A 23,177-nucleotide genomic window follows, 5' to 3' on the forward strand; every position below is an offset into this window, starting at 1 on the left:
GTAGGGTGGAAGGTTCGTAGGATCGTACCAAGGAAGGTGGCGAAGAGCGTAACGAACGAATTTCCTCTGAACAGACTCGATCCTCGGTATCCAAACTGTTTCATACGGACACCATACTACTCAGCAAATTCCAAGATCGATCGCACTAGAGAACAATATAGAGCTGTCAGGCAGGTAGGATCCCGAAACTCATCAGAGATCTTAAAGGGTGTCCACGATGAAATTGCCACACACAAATTGATTCGCAAAATTCGAGTTTTCATCCGATTGCCATCAAATTTTCAGGGATTGAGAAATAACTATTAAACTTCATTTTACCATTTTACTCGTATTTTATTTACAGTCCATACGCAAATGCCCGCACCTTGGCCTTAACCCCGGCCATAAGATTCTGCACAACCTGTGAATCAACCGTTTTTTGCATGTAAACCCATACTTTCTTCAGTTCCTCGACTGTCTTCACTACCTTAGGTCGTTTAAGAAGGTGCTGCTTCATAATCGCCCAGTACTTCTCGATGGGGCGGAGCTCCGGAGTGTTGGGAGGGTTGAACATTTTCGGCACGAAATTGACCTTATTGTCCGCATACAACTTCAGCACGTCCTTGGAGTAGTGGCATGAGGCCAAATCCGGCCAGAAGATTGTTGGGACGTTGTGGGCCTTCAGGAGAGGAAGCAGCCGCTTCTGGAGGCACTGTTTTATGTACACCTGTCCGTTCATCGTGTCCTGGGTCACGAAAGGTGCACTCCGCTTCCCGCACGTGAAGATGGCTTGCCAAACCAGGAATTTCTTCGCAAATTTGGACATCTTCTGAGTGCGGACATGCTCCGGAACGCTGAACTTATCCTTGGCCGTGAAAAACAGGTTGCCGGAGATCTGTTTGAAGTCGGCCTTCACATATGTTTCGTCGTCCATGATGCAGCATTCAACTTTCGTCAGCATGTTGAGGTACAACTTCCTGGCACGGTTTTTGGCGGACTTGTTCTGCTTCTCGTCGCGATTAGGGGCCTTTTGTACCTTGAACGTTCGAAGCCCAGCCTTAGTTTTGGTCTTCTGGACAAAACTTCGGCTTAGGTGCAGCTTCTTAGCCACATCCCTAACGGAGGCGTTCAGATTTCGGTTGAAGGCCCCAACGATTTTTGGTGTTGTACGGAATACTTTTTCCTTCACTTCTGGGCTTCCGATCGGTGGTCAACCGTTCCTCGAACCGCTTAATCACTCGCGACACCGTGGAATTCGCGATTCCCAACGTTTTAGCGATGGAACGATGCGAGAGATCCTTGTTCTCGTGATGAATGCGCAACATTTTATCACGCACGAGCTGTTCTTTCGACTCCATTTCCGCGAGTTTTGGATCACAGGACTTTAAAACTTGCAGGATGTAAATAATGCACTATGAACTAAATCCACCCAAATTTTCATTAAATTCTACCCAACGGTTAAAAAGTTAGAGCAATTTCATAGTGTGGCAATTTCATCGTGGACACCCTTTAAAGATGAATCCGAGTTGCCTGTTAGCTTTGGCTATGATATCCCTGTAATGTAGCTTAAATGTCAACGCAGAATCAAGTGTAATTCCTAGATCACGAACGTTGTCCACACGCTGCAAGGGTTGGTTATCGATCGTATAATTGAATGCAATAGGTTTTAGCTTGCGATAGAAAGTGATGATATTGCATTTTTGAACACTAAACACGAGAAAATTCCTAGAGCACCACTCTTCGAAACTATCGATCAGGTGCTGCAACCGCAGGCAGTCAGTGAAGTATCGCACAACCGCGTACATCTTGACATCGTCTGCATAGAATGACCGGCAGCCAGTTGGAAGTATCAAACCGATTTCGTTAATGAATATGGAGAATAGCAGCGGTCCCAAATTGCTGCCTTGAGGAATGCCTGAAATGATTGAAAAATATTCCGATTGATCAGACCCGATTTTCACACAAAGCTCTCGATTGGTAAGATACGATTCAAACCAACGAGTGAGTTCATGAGAAACACCAAGCTTCTCGAGTTTGGCAATTAGAATGACATGATCAACCCGGTCGAAAGCAGCTTTGAGATCCGTGTATACGACGTCCAACTGTGACGCTGCCTCCATATTCCGTAGGCATAGGGAAATGAAAGGAGCGAGGTTTGTTGAGACCGAACGTTTGGGGTGGAAACCATGTTGGTCAGGAGAAATGTAGTTTCTACAGCTGGCAAATAAAGCGTGGTTGATGATTATCTCGAATACTTTCGAGCAGGCACAAAGTGAAGTAATTCCTCGGTAATTCTCCACATTTTGTTTGTCTCCTTTCTTGAAAATCGGGAACATGAACGAAGATTTCCAACGAGAGGGATATATACCTTGTTGTAACGAAATATTGAACAACTTTGAAAGCGGAGAGGAAAGCTCTGTTGAGCATCTTTTGAGTATGAACGATGGAATGCCGTCAGGCCCAACAGCGTTCGAGAATTTCAGCTTCTGGATGGCAGAGTCGACGAGGTCCAATGTGACCGTGAAAATATCAAAGCTGAACGCGTTACTGGGAGTATCTCTGATCCCTTCAGCAACTTGGCTTAACGATGCCGTTGAATCGTTGAAAACACTCTTGAAATGCTCAGCCAGGAGGTTACATTTCTCTAAAGAAGTGTTGGCTCTTTTATCGCTTAGATGAATCTCAACCGGTAGCCCATCCTCTTTCCTTTTTGTCTTCACAAACGTCCAGAATAGTTGAAATATGATGAAATATTAGATTTAAAATGGTAATTTTATACGATAAATGAGGATGAGATAGTTCCGTTAGGGTGCTGCAGTGTGAAAATTGTATATAGAGGGGCATCCTGTGCACCAGCTTGGATCATAATGATATTGAACCTACTGCCAGTTGATTTGTTTCATGCAGCTGATCCAGGGATGCTCACTATTCCCCACCTGTTCACTATGCCCCTCCTCCCCCTAGAGAGTAGAAAGCGAGCAAGGACAACTTTGAGGAAGGTACGAATCGGGTTGATCATCTGTCTTTACCAAACTGCCCAGTTGGGAAGAAATGGTGAGGGATATCTCCCCCGCCACCACCAAGGTTGCAAATACTCATTTCAACAGAAACAACGTTTTTTAAATTATGAAACAATTAGATGCTATGATCATATTTTGAATTGGTGAGATACAAGAAGAGGTTGCAAAGAATGTGTTTGACATATTGAACCTGTTTATTTCACTTCATGAGAGTCCCAATCAGTGATTTTTCACACACTCACTCACTCAGCGATCAGCAAATCGCTGATTGTGACTCATAGAAAGCAAAATTTACAGGTTTTATGTTTAAAATATATACTTTGTAACCTCTTCTTGTAAGTTACAAGTAAAACATGTCATCATACCATCTTTTGGTTTTATTCTTTCGGAAAACATTATTTTAGCTGAAATGAGTATTTGCAACCACTGTTAATCTTTCCATGGATGTGACAGAGTCACACATTTTTGACATATTCTTTAAAATCTATCACTCCATCTGGATTCCAAATTGTTGACTGGTCATAGTGTCTATTGTGCGACTTACCTTGTGAAGAGCTGGTCCGAAAGTGAGTGGAAAGTTACTCGTGTGTGTTTATGAAGCGTTGCCATAGATACCTCCGTTTATCGGCATTGAACTGTTGCGCTTACAACGGGGGGCTGCACACACACGGCTTGCTGACTCGTTAAGCGCCAAGTTAAGACCTGCTTACACTAGCGCTAATATATGCCACACAACTATGTGACTACTACTAGGTTTCAAAAAGGAATCTTTAGACTTATGTGGAAATATTATAAGTTGAGTTTTGGAAGCGTTTTGAGAAATCTCCCATTTTTGTAAATAATAAGAGAAAATATCTAAACTTTTCTGCAGTCTGCTGCAAATAACACGAAGACATCTTCCTTTAGCGGAAATGCGAACAAAGATTTGTTGGAACCCTGAGGCAAATCAGGGAGGTCCGAAGTGAAAATGTTATACAATATAGGCCCAAGAATGCTACCCTGAGGAACTCCTGCTCTAACAGGTAGTCGATTAGATTTGGAATTTTGATAATTTACCTGCAGAGTTCTGTCAGTTGAATAATTTTGAACTAGTTTCATAATATAGAGTAACAAATTAAACTTTTCCAATTTAGCAATAAAACCTTCATGCCAAACACTGTCGAATGCCTTTTCTTTGTCTAGAAGAGTAAATCCAGTTGAGCAACCGTCAGATTTGTTTGAACGAATTAAATTGGTAGCTCTTAAGAGTTGATAAGTAGTTGAATGCCCATGGCGAAATCCAAACTGCTCATCTGCAAAAATTTAGTTCGTATTGATGTGAAGCATCATTCTATTTAAATAACCTTTTTCAAAACGTTTACTTATTGAAAAAAAAAACAAACTTATTCGACGGTAGCTAGAAGCTTCAGCTGGATTTTTATCTGGCTTCAAAATTGGAACAACTTTTGCATTTTTCCATTTATCAGGAAAGTATGCTAAATGGAAACATCTGTTAAATAATTTTACCAAGAAAGATAAGGTACTCTCTGAGAGTTTTTTGATGAGGATATAGAAAATTCCATCATCACCTGAAGCTTTCATATTTTGAAATTTTTTTAGTTATAGATCTTACTTCGTCCAAATCAGTCCCCCATGAATCATCAAAAATATTTTCCCGTAAGAAAATATTCAGATAATTCCGAGCAACCTGATTCTCAATAGGACTGGAAAGCCCAAACTGAAATTATGGGAACTCTCGAATTGCTTAGCAAATTTCTGAGCTTTATCCGAATTTGTGATCAGAATTTGACCACCTTCTTTATGGTGAATCGCTGTGACATCCATATTCTCGTAACCACTTTGAAACTTTAGGTGCACAAATATCAGCTTCTACGACACGTGCAGCTTTCAAATTGCTACTCCACGTTTGCTGCGCTGCAGCATACATGAAGTAGCAATTTCAGGTGAAATGGGGCACCGATTTCCAAGATTTGTTTAATTGAATATTCGAAGTAGAAGTGCAGGTATAGTCTACGTGGCGGCCATTTCTGGACTCTACAAGGAATCACCTTAAGCGCTGGAATAGGCTTTAGAGGTTTTTTCAAACAATTTGTGAGTTTCCAAAAGGGTTTGGTACTCGGGTCTAATATCTTAACATTATTTTCAAAAGTTTTGTTCCTCAGGGCAGAGAACCACTTTTTAATTTGTTTTTACAAATCCCGCCAGATAACTTTCATGGCAGGATCGCATGTTCTTTGATATTGTCTTCTACGGACATTTTTAAGAAGGATCAAGAGCTGAAGATCGTCGTCTATTATAATTGAATCGAATTTAACTTCGCATTTTGGTACTGAGGCAGCTCTTGCATCAACAGGGTGTCTACTACCTGGGAAACCGGGAATTTACAGGGAATTTTATTTTTTCTGGAAAAACCTGGAATATTCAGGGAATTTTGGTTCCACTCAGGGAATTTTCCAATTATCACTTCATTCGTAATTCAAAAGAAGTGTTTCGTTCAGTTTCTCGAAACGTTTCTTAAGGATACTGAACTTGACAAGCATCTGACAGCTAAGACAACGTGTGCGAACGAGACAAGTTCATTCAGAGAGTCTTGTCACGCTCGCTCATCGCTGATTTGTATGTGGAGGATCAAAATCGTCGTAAAAAGGAAACAGCCGAAAAAGAGAGGCTGGCAACCGTCAAAAGGAAGCATCCGACGCATGTATTGTATAAGAATAAGCATGCTAGACAGCAGGTCTGAGAGCCTGCATAGAATTTTTTAAGCTTCAGAGAGGGTCGGAGATCTACTGAGAAATTTGTTGAGCTTCAGGGTAGTTCGTAGATCTTGAGAAAAGAACTACAAATAAATTAAAAGTTATTAACAGAAATTCATAAAAACAAAATCACAAGAGAGGTCGTAGATCTTCAGATAAATGTTCAAAGAAATTTTCAAAACTTCAAGCAAGCAAAAATAATTTCAAATCAATTTGTAAAACTATAAGCGAAATTTTGCAAATCTTCAGGGAAATTTGCATAACTTCAGACAAGCCCAAGAATCTACAGTGAAATATAAAGTATTTCACAGAAGTTTGGAGATCCTCGAAACATTATTCAACATCAGAAAAGTTCGTAGATCTTCAGAACAAAGCTACAGAACTTTGAAAAAAATTACAGGACTTCTGAAAAAATCACAAGAATCTCAGAAATGTTAATGGACCTTCAGTAAAAATTGCAGAACTTCAGGAAAGTTCGACGATTTAAAAAAAATATTTACACGATTTCAGGAAAATTTGTAGATCTTGTGAGAGACATTTAAAACTTCAAAGAAGCTCAAATATTTTCAGATAAATTTTGACAACTTTAGGTAATCTTCAAGGAAATTTTCAAATCTTCAGGGTAACCCGAGAGGAATTTAGAAAACATCAGAGAAGTTTACAGATCTACTGAGACATTTATTGAGCCTCAAGTTTTTTTTTGTTGTAGATCTTGGGAATAGAGCTACGGAGCTTAAGATAACTTTACAGAACTTTAAAGATATTTGCAGACAGAAAGTTTCACAGTTTCACACAAATGTGAGATCTTCAGAAAAATTCGTTAAATGTCAGAAAAGCACCTCAATTCTGTTACCGTTGGGACATAATATCCCTTGTTTGTCAGTCAAAAAGTAGTTCAATTGTAAAACTTTTATTGTTGCTAAGTGTTTATTGTTTATTTATTTTCATATTGCAGTTATATTAAATAATTCATAAATAAAAGCCTAGCTAGGATTAAATTAATTGCATGCACACTCAAGAAACAAATTCAAATTGATAACCTAAGAACACAATTTGTTACACTACACTACACGAAAACCGATACCCTTGGGAAAAGCTGATGCAGAGCTAAATGCATTACCACAGAGGAGGCAAAGGACTACGATGAAAAATGGTATATCTGAAAGGGAGAGGCTACTGGTGGTCCTATTAGTGATGGAATGTTCTTTTCCAAGTAACACCTCAAGTGAGAAACATCTCGAAACTAGACCAGTTGTGCACAGTGAAGTGGAAAAGTGACTATAATCTCAATTTATATTGTTAAATTGGAGAAAGTCGAACCAGGACCCATTGTATTCCGGTTGAAGTCGTTCCGTTACCGGTTAGCTAAGGCAGCTGACCTGGAATAAAAGTCCCGTGCGAGGTGCGTAGCCAAAACCAAACCTCGACCAGCCAAAGGTCCATTGTGATCGCAGGTTCACGAATAGACCCACAGCCCACTTGGCCTCCGTCCGCAGAGGTTAGGCCAGGGGTACCGACGCCGTCGTATCCAACCAGCAGATCAACGAACGCAGCCGATCAGGTGCTTTTCGGTCCGCAGGACCAACAACCGATCGCGAACCTACGACGTCCCACCACGCTCTTCTGCAGCAGCAGTCGGCCGGCCCATCATACCCACAAACACACATACCATTGCTGTAAGTCAGAATAAAAATGTGTTTAACTTTAGTTTGCGTTGTGTAGTTTTTTTTATCTGGTGACTGGACTCTTGTTAAGCAGATTCCCTTGATAAAAGCCGACCCTGAGCGCAAAAGTCCCTCAAGCTCGAGCTTGCCGGGAGCAATCAAAAGAGGCCTTGAGAGCCCACCTTCAATGGTCCCCGTGGCTAGACCAGGGATCGAAGGCATTGTAGGAGGGTCCGTCTGATCCCCTATTAACAATTCCAAAAACAATTCGCAGCGAAGTACAAAAGTACAATATTTTGCAGAACTCCATGGAAGTCGGAAATAGATAGATCTAAAGAACTTCAGAGAAGTCCGTAGACCTTAAGAGAAGTCTGTAGAACGTCAGAAAGTTCGTACGTTTTTAGAAAAATTTGCAAAACTTCAGCAAAACTCACAGATCTTCGGGAATGTTCGCCGATCTTTAGATCAAGAATCCACAAAGACATTTAAAGAACTTTAGAAAAGTTCGGAGATCTACTGTGAAATTTATTGAACTTCAGGGCAGAAGTTGATCTTTAGAGCAGAAATACAGTACTTCAGAAAACTTTACAGGCTATGAGGCCCCAATTGACGTAATGCATGCTACTGTATGAATAACTAATGTGATTGCAAAAACCAAATACAATATTACACCCATGGATATAATTTCTTTTCGCAAACTATGTGTAGGATAAATGCACCAATAGTGGAGGTACTTTAGTGCAATGTGTTCCTATGGTGGCTTATAGAGTCTCCCTAAGCCGCTATAGAAGTACATTGTACTAACGTACCTCCACTATTGGTGCAATTATTAAACATAAATTGTACAAATTAATATGAAACAACCTATGTGCATCTGTTCTGCTGTAATATTCAATAACTTTTTTGCTGTGCCGACTTATAAGTACCAACGCCCAAGTTTGAACAATCGAAAATAACATAAATCAATAAGTACATAAAAGGGATTCCAGATGGATAAATTGATAAAATAATAATGTGTATAATTTGTATGCATCTGGAATTTTTTTCATCCGACCTGGAAAAACCTCGAAAACTCAGGGAATTTGATTGAGTAGACACCCTGATCAACTATAGAAGTTGTCAGAGATTCAAGAGCATAATTAACATCATCTTTGGTTTGCAAAGGAATGTTTGGATCGAAGCTATATTCCATAAATGTTCGATATTGCGCTCAATCAGCTCTATGGTAATTGAAAGTTGAGCTGTTGGGATTAGAGATTATTTCTTGGGATATTTCAAAAGCTACTGGAAGGTGATCAGAACCGAAGTCAGCATGGGTAACCAATTGGCTACAAAGTTGACATGAATCAGTTCAGACCAAATCAATAGTTGAGGGATTTTTTGCTGAAGAAAAGCATGTTGGGCTGTCTGGATATTGAATAGGTCCAATCATCAAACAGAATATTACCATTGGAATTGCTTTGAGTATTATTCCATGAGCGGTGTTTTGCACTAAAATCACCAATAATGAAGAATTTAGACCGTCTATGACGGGATGGTCCACTAAAACATCCGGAACATCCGTAAAAGTGGTCAATTTATGAAACTAGAGCTCCGCGTATTTTTCGAAAAAACTCATAGACGTCTTATCGGAATTAATTCAAAGTCGTGACCATAATATAGACCCTGGTAACCACGGGATGGTCCACCGGAAGATCCAGAACATCCGTTAAAGTGGTAAATGAGTTTAATGAATCATCCTAGAGCTACAGTGCTTTCCCGATTTTGTCAGCCCCATCTGAAATTTCACGCTGGCAAAATCGGGAAATATTTTTTTTTTCAATATTTTAACTTTCAAAATGATTTTAAAGCCAAGTTTAGTCATTATTGATCCACTATTAATGGACTTATTGATGAATATTTATTATTATTACAACAAAGGGCATACCAAATGTCTCGAAAGGGACAACACTGTTAGCGTACGGTTGGCTCTGTGTCCTACGGCAGATCACAAACTAAGCAAGGTGATTGGGAAATCACGTAACCCCCGAGCATTTAAGAATGTCAATCTTTCCGTTACGTATCTTGCGTCCAAAAATGCCAGGATGACGCATGAATTATTCCAAACTTGGCTTTTTAACGATGTTATCCCTGGAGTACGACGGTTTGTAGCTGAAAAAATGATACCACCTAAGGTCATATTGCTTTTGGATAACTGTTCAGCCCATCATATGAACAATGAACTTCAGAGTGATGACGGGTTAATCACAGTATACTTTCTACCTGCCAACCTGACTGCAATCATCCAGCCGATGGACCAAAACGTGATACAGAATATCAAGCTGCGATATCGAGAGAAGCTCTTGCTTAATATCATGGCCCGCGACAACAAAGACAACACAGAAGAATGTTTGAAGCAGTTGTCGTTGAAGGAAGTATGTTTTTGGATACACGATGCCTGGACTGAATTACATGACGTTGTCATTCAGCAGTCATGGAAGAAAATCGATGATTGATGGAAAATTTCTACACGAAAATGATATTCCGTTAGCGCAACTAATGGGCAGGGATAATGATCGTAACAACACCATGATTACCCACAATGTGGAAGAACGGTATGCTATGTAGCAAAGCATACACGGACGAAGATATCTTTAAACTTGTTCTAGATGACCATGACCAATCAGCGATCAGCGACGAATCAGAGCAGCTTGAAGAACCAGATCAAAGTGAATCTCAGCTTGCCAAACTGGGCGAACCTTCAAATACGGGAGCTACCAGTAATCAGCCCTTTCAATTGATGACATCATCTATCTGCGTCGTATTCGAGAATTGGCTATGATGAAATCTATTAGAAACTGAACTCAAACCAAAATTGATGTACTAGGGAGCATACTTAAATGACGCAGCAGTTTTAAACAACATAAGACCCCTCTCCTTTTTTGTAGCGTATTTTCTTAAACCTCCTCAGCTTCCCTCCTTTAACCCCTTTCCTTGACCTATAATGTTACAGTTATCCCCCGATTAACGCATTAGGTGTTGCCAGTCACTCCCGCAATTTTTCAGCTGTGCTTCGTTCGATTGATCTGATTCGGGTGTGACAAGCTTATGGTTGACCCTAATCACATAACCAATTAGCTTAATCGGATAAAGCACAGCTGAGAAATTGCGGTTGGTGGCCGGTATCACTCACCGCGTAAATCAGGGGATTAGTGTACGTCATCAAGCATTTGGAGCGAAATGCTTGAGAATTTATGCTTAAAACCCGTAAAGTTCAGCAAAATATGCAGGCTGACAAAATCGGGGAAAAGCTGACAAAATCGGGAGCTGACAAAATCGGAAAAGCACTGTATACGGTTTTTTTCTTCAAAACCACTCATCGACATCTTATCAATATGAATTCTGAGTTGTGATTTGAAAATTAACCCTTGGTTGGGTCCACGGAATTGCCCTCCAGAGGATCCAAATCAGCCCTAAAAGACGTGAGTTCATGAAACTGATCCTAGAGCTCTTCTGATTTTTCGAAATCACTCATAGATGTCTCATCAGAATAAAATGGGAGTTGTGACCGGAAAATGGACCCTTGGGACAACAAGATGGTTCACCAGGAAGATCCGGAACATCCATAAAAGTGCTCACTTCTTTAAACTGAGCTTAGAGGTTCGCTTTTTTCAAAACCATTCATTGGCGTCTTATCATCATCTTACAATATTCACTTCTTTTACTTCGTACCACTCCATCACAGTTTTAGCATAATGACGCGATGCCAAAATCGGGCCAGAACAAAAGATTTTCTTTCTGGCTTTTGATGAACGGTAGCAATCGCTTTTGCAGGCACTTTTTCTGGTAAATCTCCTTGTTAATTGCGCCTGTAGTGACGAAAGATTTACTCTTTCGATCACACGTGCAAATTGCTTGCCAAATAAGGTATTTTTTGGAAAATAAGGATGCCTTCTTCGTCCTGAAATACTCAGCTGTAACATTTTTGGCCATAGCAGAATAGAAAGCCAGCCCTGGAAGCTGCTTGAAATCCTCCAGGGCATAAGTTTCATCGTCCATAACAACGCATGAAAACTTCGTCAAATATTCGCAGTTCGAACGTCGACCCCGTGATTTTGCTGTCAAATTCTGTTTGTCGTTGTAATTTGGAACTGTTTTTACTTCATATGACTTCAGCCCCAAACGCTGTTTTGTTTTTTGGACAAATTCAGGTGACCTTCCTGTTTTACGAGTCACCGTTCGAACAGAGAGATTCGGGTTTCCCTTCTCTTCACCTCTCGGTCCATGGCAGGATCAGTACGTCCAATGTTTTTATCCAGTTCTCAGTTTCCTCTCGACCGTCAAACGCTCCGAAAATGGTTTGAGCACACAGGGAACAGTGGATTTTGGTAAATCAAATTTGTTGCATGTTCCCGTATTTACAAGTCAGGATTTGCATTACGTTCGTACAGAATCCACTCGCGCACGTGTTTTTCGCCAACTTGAAAACTAAACATGGAATGTAAACACCAAGCATAGTCTTTTTCATCAATGACTCTCAGCTATACCTCAGCGAAATGTTTCACTGCTACGTGCAATATTTCAGAAGTTACAGTGATTTGAAGGTCTCTGGATTAATGTGGATACTGATCTTACTTGCTGATTTACGTCATGCTATGTCATGACCAAACTGCCCCACTTTTCCCTATGCTCCACCAGAAAATAAATGGGCGATCACAACGAAAGTCAGGCGAAAAATGCAAGGTTTTCAAGTATAATTTTCAGAAATTGCCAATGTGTGCTGTTCGGGAATTTTAGTTACCAATTTATTGATGATTCATAATGTGTTTCAAATCCAAGACAGTGGCAATGATAAATGGTGAAATCCTTTAAACATCTTATGTACATGAACTCCGTCACATTTCAAAAGTACATTACAGGTCGGACTCGATTATCCGGAGTATCGTTTTTTTTTTCACTCCGGATAATCGGATATATATTTTTTTTGAGAGGCCCACCAACTCACCCCCACATAAAAGAGCTCATCAAGAGCCCCCTGATAATGGACTCCTCGTTAAGATTTTAATTTAAAAATAAATATAAGAATTAGAAGGAATAGGGTAGAGAACTACTTCGGCCTAATCGCCCATTTTGGGCCTATCGAACAGAAAACTTCAAATAAATCCATTATTTCAGAGCTAACAAGTCAATTATGCGGTTGCTAGAATACTTTAGTAAATAAGCTACCGAACGAAGTCAATGAAAACGCGTGATATGAAGGTTTGCACCCATTATTCTCAAAAGCAAAAGAAGCGCTCCGAACGAATCATGTTTTATCTTCATCTGATAGGCCGAAGTGAATTCATTGGCGTTTCAATGCGTTAGGCCGAGTTTAAAATCCGTAGGCCGAGTTTGGCATCAAGAAGCAGTGTTAGACTTTTGACAATATCTCAACAATTGGTTTCTCTTTATCAAAACTTAAGGTAGGTACCTACGGAAAGGTAAATAAATTTGAAATCCATCAGTAATAATAACATTCCGTTTGGTGCTAAACTGCGCTAGATTAAGAAAGACTAAGTGCGGGTTGTGCTTAATAGGCCGAATATGGGGTAGTTAACCCTAGTAACATATGCTGCTAATTTGGAGGTGTGTGTTATGAGCTATCTGTAAAACAAACAAAGTTAATAAAGTTGGGATATTCCCAGTGGAACTAAGTTCCTTTAAAGGTATCACTTACCTATACATATAAATGATTCAAAATATTAATGTATTCAGCTTAATAGTGATTGTAATACAATGATAATAATCAGTGCAATTCTTATAATATAGTTTACAAACTTATATCAAGAGTTCATTGATTTTTGATTTGTAATGTTGTTTCAAACTGGTTTTAAATAACAATCGATTGTTCAAATTTTTCAAGCGTTCCGGAAGTACGTTTCAGATGGACCATAAAAGGAGATTCGTATTTGACCAAGGCATGTAAATGCCCTGGAACGAATTAAATTATTTGCATACCGAGTGTTGTGTTCATGATTTGCGATCGGTAAGATGAGGTTACGATGCATGTTCGGGTTTTTTAGCGTACCGTATATAAACAAGCAAGACTGCAATTTACACAAGCTACAGAATGGGAGAATACTGTGCGATATGTTGGTGTAAAGTTGGAAAGTAGAATGCAATTGCGGTAGGCGCAAAATGATTTTTAAACATCGATTTTGCAATACCTGAAGCTTCTTTACCTTAGCTATGCAAGCATGTCCGCAAACAATAATTAAGTATTGCAACCATGATGAATCGTTAGCACTCCTGGGCACAAATTTGCTAACACGATACATTAAGCCACAAAAAGACGAAATTTTCCTTTGGACGTGTTCTATAAGAGAGCGTAGGATCTAACACCAAACCTAAGTATTTAAAACTGGATACTTTTTCTAATACTTAAGATCCAATTGACGGATTATTGTGCGGAAGATTTTTTTCCATAGTGAGTGGAACACCATATATTTAGTCTTGGAAAAGTTTAACTCAAGTAAATTTGTATCAGAGTTCGAAATTTTCGCCTACGTGAGAAGCGAGAGAATATTATACGCCCACAGCAGTTTTCGCGAGAAAAGCAACAACGATTTATTTTTTTTCGGAGAGCATGAGCGGCAGATAAATCGTTTCTTTTTCAGTGAATTCTTGATGCCGATAATGATTTTTCACTTCTTTCATATACCTGAAAATTCACTTTCCTCACGCAAACGATGATCCGAAATTAAGAACCAAAACAACAGTTAGGGCACATCCATAAATTACGTAGAATCTGAGGAGAAATGGAGAGGGGGTTTCAACATTTGTAACGGATCATGCATAAGGTATAGAAAAAACGCCACGAAGGGGGAGGAGAATGTCTAAAATTGGTAAAAAATTTGAATCGTCATTTATGGATGACCCTTATGATTTGACAGAAGGTGCTGTTTAAATGGATAACACAGTATTATGTCACACTCCGTCAACCATTTAATAAGCGGAAGAACAAAAGAGACGGCGAATTCCCAAGCCTCAACTGTTTATATCACATTGGGTTGGAGCCGAACAATTTGGGGTGGTATTTTTTTTTTCCAAATGGGTGATGAAAAAGTATTTTCGTTGGGTTTTGAAGAGAGATATTTTCCGATTATGTATGAGAGAGGATAATGAATTATCGGTGAAAAATAAGAGAAAAATGTGAACGGTTCACAAGTCACCGGAAAGTAGGTTGAGTGAGGAAATGCTTATCGTGCAGCTGAGTGAGAATTTCTATCTCTGATTTGTATCAAAGTATCGTATGAGAACTTGCAGATCATCGTTTATGCAAGAAAAGAAACAATAGATAAAGAATCATGATTAGGGTAAAAAAGTACAGTATCGTCTGAAAATAATTTGGCTATTCCTTTAAGAGGTAAATTTCCAATATCGTTGATGTAGATCAGAAAGAAGACGGGCCCTGGGGTGATAGCACTCAGGGAAGTCAACAAGATAACAGTTGAGCAGATGAACCGTTCGTTGGGCGGTAGATATTGCTGGACAGTTAAACGTGGGAACAATTTCCGACACTACGTCGCCATCGGGGTTCTGAAGGAGGTCCCTTTTCGGTTTATCGACCTTGACTCAGAGCTTCCCATTTTGGGAGTTAGCTTGGATGAACCAGCCAACATCGCAATAGCATGCGCATACCTTGTGAGAGATTAGCAAACCTAAACGGTCAAATCGACAGTATCTTCGATAACCTACCTGAACCGCGTAAATTTTTGGGACACTTGAACGCGCACCACTCTAGCTGGGGGTGCCCACGGTTCGACTCGAGAGGTTCCACACTGGTAGACAAATTCGAAAGGGAAGTTCATCCTTAATGACGGATCGCCGACCTTTTTCAATGGACGGCACACCACGGCGATCGATGTAACTGGTGTTAGTCGTTCCCTCGTTGGAAGAATGCAGTGGAGCGTCAATCCGGACCTCTACGGTAGCGATCATTACCCGGTTCAGGTGCAACGAGTAGACCTCGGTGGCGCTATGACGAAGCCGATTGGGAGAGTTACGATGAAACCTTCCAGTCGTTCCTTCAACAACGTAACCCTGACATCATCGAGAATCTCACTGAAGCAATAAACGCAGCTGCGTAAGCAACCATCCCGAAAGCCCTTGAATGGTAGAACGAGGAAACGAAGAAGGCAGTGAAGGCCTGGCGAAAAGCGCTTCGACGAGTCTAACGGCTTCCCATCGATGATCCGGATAGGGTTGTACCTATCGAGAACGGCACAACCAGTGTCGCCAATTGGTCCAAACCAATGCCAAACGATTCAGTTGGACGAACTTTCTCGAAAGCATAAATGCCTCACAGTCTTCGGTGGAGCTCTGGGGTAAGGTCAACGCCCACAGTGGCAAGCGCCGTACGACCACACTGCATATAGAGGTAGACGGCGCTGCAGTCTCCGACCCCACAATCGTTGAGATAAGCTTGGCGACTACATCGCTGACCTCTCTGCGATTTGCAAGTACGAGGTGACCTTTAAACGGCTAGCAAACGAGCCGACACGGGACGTGGCGAAGTTCCGACCCATTGCGCTCACCTGCTGCATGGCAAAGGTGTTCGAGCGGATGGTCAACCATTTGGGCGGCCTTCTAGACCATCGCCAACACGCATTCCGGTAAGGCCACGGTACATCCACGTATTTTGCGACACAAGGAGTACTCCTCAAGGATGCCAAGGATAACGGTCTCCACAACGGAGTTGGTTTCCCTGGACATTGCGAAAGCCTTCAACCGTACATCGACGCTCGCGCTACTGAAGCAACTCGTCAGCTGGGGCCTTAGCGGCCATATCATCCTTCCGAGTCTCGGTAGGTTATACCAAATCCCGCACCTTCTGCGAGGAAACTGGCGTTCCCCAAGGTGATCGCTGTCACCTTGTTTCTGGTAGCCATGAACAGTGTCTTCAAGCGGTTACCAGCGAACATCTACATTTTCGTGTACGCAGACGACGTGCTAATCGTAGCAACAGGTCAAACTCCGGGACGAACGAGGATTAGAGCCGAAGCAGGGGTTTCCGCCGTAGCCAGATGGTCCGCTTCGAAAGGCTTTCAGCTGTCTGCTGGAAAGAGTGCTTGGTGCCACGTTTGCCAGTACCGACACCGGGTCTGCTGACCTTCCATAAAGCTCGGCAATCAAGCCATCCCATTGAAGAAAACTGTAAAACTGCTGGGGGTTGTCATTGACCGGTCGCTGAGTTTTGACCAGCACCTTCAAAGGGTCAAGGCCAGCTGTAACAGCAGGATCCGCACAATCTCCTGTCCCCACCGGTCCAGACAGAGACCAACAGAGAAGTACGTTTCCGTGTTGCCCGGGCCATCGTAGACAGCCGGCTGATGTATGGACTCTAACTGACCTGCTTCGCCAACGACAAGGCAATACAAATACTCGCTCCGGTGAACAATAGCTACACGCGCATCATCTCCGGTCTCCTACCCTCGACGCCAGCCGATGCCAGCTGTGTCGAAGCCGGCACTCTTGCTTTCCGGTACCGCATCTACGCTGCCATTGCCAACAAAGCCGTTGCATTTTCAGCAAATACCGCCGGAATCGACAGCGAAGGGGACAGAGTTCTCCGTACAATCACCAACGCAGAGCTCCCCAGTGGCCAAGATTCACTGGTACGTAGATAAGAGTTGGCAATCTCTCGCACCAAACATCGACAGCCGGATAAAGGAGAAGTTCAGAGCTGGGGACAATTCCGTAGCCCTTAGGAAATCGGTAGCTGACCGGATTGTACCCAAACTACAAGATCGGGTCAAGATCGAGAGCTGGAGTTGGAATTGGAATCACTGGCAGCGGCTGTTCTTCATGCCGTCACGGTTCCAGCGGATTATTCAGGCCCTTTCGCCGAAGGTCCCGGTCCACCCCTGGATCCAGGGCACCTGAAGGTTGTGCCACCAAACACTACCTACGCATGGATTTCCGGACGCTGTGGGATCCCAGGGAACATCGAGGCGGACAACCTAGCTGGGTCAGACCTATCTGGTCCTCGGTACTCGCACAAGGGGCCGTTGCAGGTCGTGAAGAGATGGATCACTTGCATAGTGCGGACAGCGTAGGCAATAGAATGGTCCAGTGCCAGACTTCCGTTTATTAGAAAAATTAAAGGCGAGATCGGAAAGTGGACGGACCTTGCAAACCTGCGAGATCAGAGGATTTTTTTTTTCCAGACTCCGGACAGGACACTCCCTAATCTCACGGGATTTCAGCGGAGGACCCTTCAGGAAGACCTATGAATTCTGGCATATTCCTTCGACAATTCGAGCATCTTCGTTGCCGTACGGGACACGCTAGCAGACGTGCCCTCAACTCAAGCAGCTGTGTAGCTCCTTCGGCCGTCAGGATATCCCCGCTGGACGGGGCTCCCAAGGACCTCCTTCAGTGGAAGTATGTTTTGTTATTGTTTTTTTTTGTTCATCGTATGCTGTTTACTGTGTTATTGTACTAGCTGTTTATATTTTTAGCTAAGTAGATTATCAAAGGTTGAAGTAGCATGATACTCAAGCAATGTGGCTGGAGACCTCTTCCTAAGGCTTCTCACCTTTTAAGGAGATGAACTAGCCTACGGCTAAAAATCTCCTAAACAACCCAAGTAATAATTTTGGTTTTATGAAGGTTCTGCAGACCATGATTTAGACTTTTAGCATGTTTTAAACCTCGATAAAACTTGCGATGTTACTTGGGAAAGTAAAAAAAGAAGAGGGCACTGTTGGGTGGTAGTTGAGCAAATTTGTAAAGATTCCGTTCCGAGTTCCGGTTTATTGGTAAATTACAAAATTCCTGTCGAAAATTCAACATATTAGTTTTAAGACTATGTTTATGATAGATTTTAATTTCTTACTTTAGTGTTCACTACCACTCAAACTTGATAACCTGTTCGTTGGCACCGTGCCGTACATCTAATATTTGTCTCTACTCGAGCCTATACTGTTATGATACAGAGTAATATCCAGTGTTCTGTATAACTCAATCCGTAGATAATTTGGCTAAATGGAAGAATGGTCGATTAGGTTTATGAGGTGCACATAGTTCAATTCTTCTCACGTTTTTAGGTAACTAAGTTTTAAATAGATAGGTAAGTTAAGTAGACTAAGTTCACCAAATTTATCTAGCAAAACTGTTTAGCTGTAATAATAGTTTTTAGGTTAGAATCCATGATTTACTTTTATCGTTAAGAATTCACTTTTACATCTAGTACCTAATGAATTTTTATATAAACCGATCGCTCGTCAGTAGATAAGTTCAAATATAATAAATTTTAATATTAAGATAGTTTAATAATGTGTAAATAGCAGGATACATTTTAGCACGCCGTTCGTCACGTTTAGTAATTTTTCACTCAGTCCACCTTTTATCCTTTACGTCTATTGTTTTGTTGTTTCTTGACTAGCTTCATATTCGTCCGGGTCGCTGTTGACGTGGGATGTTCAGCACCGTTACTATCGGGGCGCATCGGGCCCGACGGGCTATTTGACGTAGCGTAACCAACAGGCACACTATTAATTCCTTAAGGAACTCCTATGTTTACTGGCCGGTGCGAGCTCTGTGCATCTTTCAGTACTACAAACTGTTGCCTATCACTTAAATAACTACGAATAATGTCGTTTGCCAGTCCACGTATGCCATAGATATATAATTTTTGCAAAAGAATATTGTGATTAAGAGTATCGAACGCCTTCCTTAAATTAATAAAGAGGCCTCCAAAAATCGACAAGCTCAACTATTGCCGTAGAAGTACTACTTCCTTTCCTAAACCCGTATTGGAATTTCTACAAAACGTTAAATTTGTTAAAGAATTTTACAAGTCTATTAACTATCAATTTCTCAAAAAAATAATGACAGTAGACAGCGTGGAAATATGACGATCATTGCAAGGGTCAGATGCATCACCAGCTTTAAAAACAGGCACCACTTTTGCCATTGAGACAGCAAGGGCACAGACAAACAGACATAACACTCATAAGTTGCTCATCGAACAAGCATTTAACGGTCAATTTAAAAGTATCGTAGTTGGTAGTATCGCCACCTGTGGCGCGCATAGTAAATTCCCTTGCGTTTGACGTTTACACACTACCGCCATCTGTTCAGCGTACTACCCACTACAGTGTAATCAACAGATGGCGGATGTTTTAGCGACGATGTTTTACAGTGAGAAATATTCAATGTGTTATGTCTGTTTGTCTGCGGCCAGGGTATCTCCCTTCCTTCAGCATGCTATTGAAAAGCTCTATAAAGATATTTAAAAATGCATTCAGGATATGTTTAATGACACTTGCTATAATCTTAAGAACCATCGGAAAAAACTGATGTTCTTGGATTTTTGATATCTCTTTCCAATATTTTTAGAAAAATCAAAACGTGCCAAAACAAACATTTTATTTTCGCGGCGGCAAGCTTCGCGTTAAGGAAGAAAACCTTGAGGCCTCCACTTACCATATTCCTGTCACAACTTGAAATTCATTCTTACAACACATCAACAAGTGCTTTTGAAAAAAACCGCGAAGCTCTAACACCAATTTCATGAATTGACCACTTTAACGGTTGTTCCGGATCTTCCAGAGGGTCACCCTCTGATGTTCACAGACCCATATTCCGAATATAATTCTCGAAGAATGTCACTATTAAGTCCAGCAATCAATAAAATCCCATCAACGAGTGTAGAAAACAGTTCACCTCAAACGAAACTAATTGAATCCTACGCGTCTAAAATTCCGGATAACCGAACCATGGATAATCGAAACCCCGATAATCCAGTCCGACCTAGAAAACAATACATTTTGAACTTCTTTCTTTTCTTGATTCTTCTCTTTCCGAGTGCAGCAGCGAAGTGGCCCAGTTTCTGAACCTTTCGATCCCGGAGTGCCGTGCCATACTGGAACGCTACCACGAGGAGGAACAGCGGGAACTGCTTCGGATAAGGACAAAGTAAGTATCTACCAGCGATCTGTTCATCTTGAGGTAAAGTTTCTACATTGGATTTTTTGTTTGTTTACATTAATTTGCAGATACGCTGAGCTCCGTCGAAGGATAGTTCAGCGAATGGAATCGCTGAAGGTGAGACTGTAAATCAAAACGGAAATCCGGTGGCGTGTGTCGAACTCAGAACAAGTAGAAGGGATAAGGGGAAATTTCGTTTAATTTTAGGCCAATATGTGTTGGACGACTCGAATCGTGGTCATTAAAGTCACAGTAATATGATTAATATTAATTTTAGAAAAAAAAAACGCTAAGGGAGAGTCAACCAGCGAAGAAAAGGAAACGGGGAATCAGCACATCTCCAGAATCTAATCAAATAATTTATTGGAGGAGCTTTAGGCGTATGATGAAAAGAATAATCAATTATTTAACCAAACGCAATCAGCCGTGTAACACTAACCGTAATATATATATTTACCATTTATATTTTATTTTTACTTCGTAATAATTTCCTTATAGGACAAAGTTTCTAGTTTTGATCGGGATCAGTTGTAGCGATCGGTGTTTTTTTTGTCAAAACGCATTTTCGTTTTTTTTTTCGAAATGTAAGAAAACAGCCATTTTTAGAGCATTTTTCACTAGATTTTTCCTCCGATTTTTCCACGGAAATGCTGCCTTACCATGGCCAAATATTATTATCTATATAAAATTGGAAAATCATTGTCGAAGTTGTATTATAGGAAATACGTAAAATTTGTTGTTAATTCAATTTCAACGATTCATATCACTTCATTTTTTTTAGCAACAAATTCTCAATTGTCAGAAACCAGGAAACCGGTGTTAAGTCACATTTCAAATAAATTATTGTCGCTGGTCTGCCTCAAGAAAGCAAAGTAAAGAAAAAACACTACCACAAACAAAGTAAAACCAACAATAATGGGATCTATTAGTAAGTAAATCTCGCACAAACTCGGAACAAATCAACAATAAACCGCAACGCTCAGTTCCCCGACTAGCTCAGATAGGGTAAAAGCAACACAAGAAAAAAAAAGTATAGCGAAACAAATCAGTATGTAGTCATCTCCCATTTTTTGCTACCGTACATTGTTAATCAAATCGCAGCAAAAACTAATTAAATCATAATGAAGACGTTTAGCTTCCAGAAGACAGCCGAACAATTGACTGAGAGAGGGCGAAAAAAAAGAAGGAAGGCAAAACGCTAGGTTGTTCATATTTAAATCAATTCGATAACAGCAAAAAACAAGCAGAATCTGCACACGAAACAGTGCCGCAAAAACTCATGTTGAATTTAATCAAGGGAAAAAAAAAAGAAATGATAGATTGCCTCTTTCTCTGCGTGCAGCTGCCGCCTGTGCTCGAGGAAGGTGAAATGCAAAGGGAAGCGAACGAACCGAAAATTAGCACTCATATACGTGGGGCGGAGCGGAAGCATACGGCGTTGGAGGCGAACTGAAAGAAAGAGCAACAATTTAGCTATGATATAACTTTTGGTCGAAAATATAAAACACTATCAATTGCCGCGCAGTGACAGCGAATTTACTTTTTTTTCCCAAAGTCCCTTCCTCAAACCATAAAAAAAAACAATTGGTTACCGTTCGTCGTTTGCGGAAGCGTTCAAATCGGTCGTCCGAAGTCGTGGGAGATTGCAGTGACATCAAGGCGCGTGCAAGCGACGAACCGCTTGTTTGTTCCGATGATTTCATAATTGGATAAGAATGCGAGTACAGCAAAAAAAAAAAAAAGTTGCCGCCAAACCAATCAGCCTTGAACGACCTTTTGGAATGGGACAATTTCTTAACTGCAGTGGTTTTGGTCCGCTTTCCGAGCACGATCGTATCAGACGCCATAAAATATTCACTTTAGCCGATTGACATTCTCGGTCGGCAAAGCGAAAGTGAATTTCCGTTTTATCATTTGTAGGTAGGTTTGGATTCGAACAAAAAAGAGCAGAAAATCAACTTTTCACTCTTTTGGTATCAGCCATCGGTTTTGGGTGAAGAATTTTGATTGTTTACCAATTTGCGCGCGCTTGAAATGATTTCCACATCGTTCAAGTTTATTTCTGTTCTTGCACTTTGTTTGATCTTACTTTGGCTGGCGTGAATGTGCGAAATGAAACGAGAAAGAGAGTACAAATATCTACACCCGGTGGCAGCATGTTTCTGCTAATTAGTGGACAATTTTCTTGATTCCCTCAAGTTGCATTCGCTTGCTGCGCTTATCGTTCGTTTGGTTGCAACTGCCACTACCTTCATGACTGTGTGCGGTTTCGGTGTAGGTATTCCTACGTGTGCAAAAGTATGTAGTTTGTGTCCATAAAATTAGTTGAATGGTTCTCTCTTCTTTCCCTTAGTTTTTTTTTTGTTTTCCGAAAATCTCAGATGTTCCTTTTGTATCGTCTGGCTGCTACTGGAGTTGAATTCGTAGTGCATTGGATGTTCGGTAGAGGTTGTAAATTTCTTTTCGTTGGTTTGTTCTTGATGAAAAAAATCCTGGCGACAGACGGAATCCGGTAGCCCTCAAGCGCAAATATGTACACACCGTGCAGATTGAAGCTTGTATTTGCGTCTGCTTGGAACGTTCTCATTCGTTATCGTGATTTTGTACGAATGTTTTCATCGCACCGGGTTTCCGCTGCTTGTTGTTTTGGTAGAATCATTTTGGGCACAAGTTATCAAAACATATGGCATTACTGGTCTAATTTTCGTCAAAATAAGCACAATCCGTGCATTGCTTCATATTAGTGAATTTGTACTAAAAAAATGACGTCTTTCGGCAATATATTGGGGATGCAATTTTAAGAAACA

At 40.9% G+C, this 23,177-nt stretch overlaps 1 protein-coding gene across 1 annotated transcript in view; it reads left to right on the plus strand.

Moving 5' to 3' along the window:
* Window positions 1-21,898, plus strand: part of Rassf (Ras association family member) — a 45,288-nt gene extending 23,390 nt beyond the window's left edge. The window contains exons 6-7 of the mRNA XM_065234374.1: window positions 20,254-20,358; window positions 20,439-21,898. Of these exons, the coding sequence (XP_065090446.1) occupies window positions 20,254-20,358; window positions 20,439-20,499 (166 nt within the window). The 3' untranslated portion in view covers window positions 20,500-21,898. The remainder of the gene's footprint in view (window positions 1-20,253; window positions 20,359-20,438) is intronic.
* The last annotated feature ends 1,279 nt before the right edge of the window (window positions 21,899-23,177 follow it).

Source organism: Ochlerotatus camptorhynchus, unplaced genomic scaffold (genome assembly GCF_037179485.1).
Source record: "Ochlerotatus camptorhynchus isolate MF236.1 unplaced genomic scaffold, CSIRO-AGI_Acam_v1.1 ptg000433l, whole genome shotgun sequence".
Lineage (NCBI taxonomy): Eukaryota > Metazoa > Arthropoda > Insecta > Diptera > Culicidae > Ochlerotatus > Ochlerotatus camptorhynchus.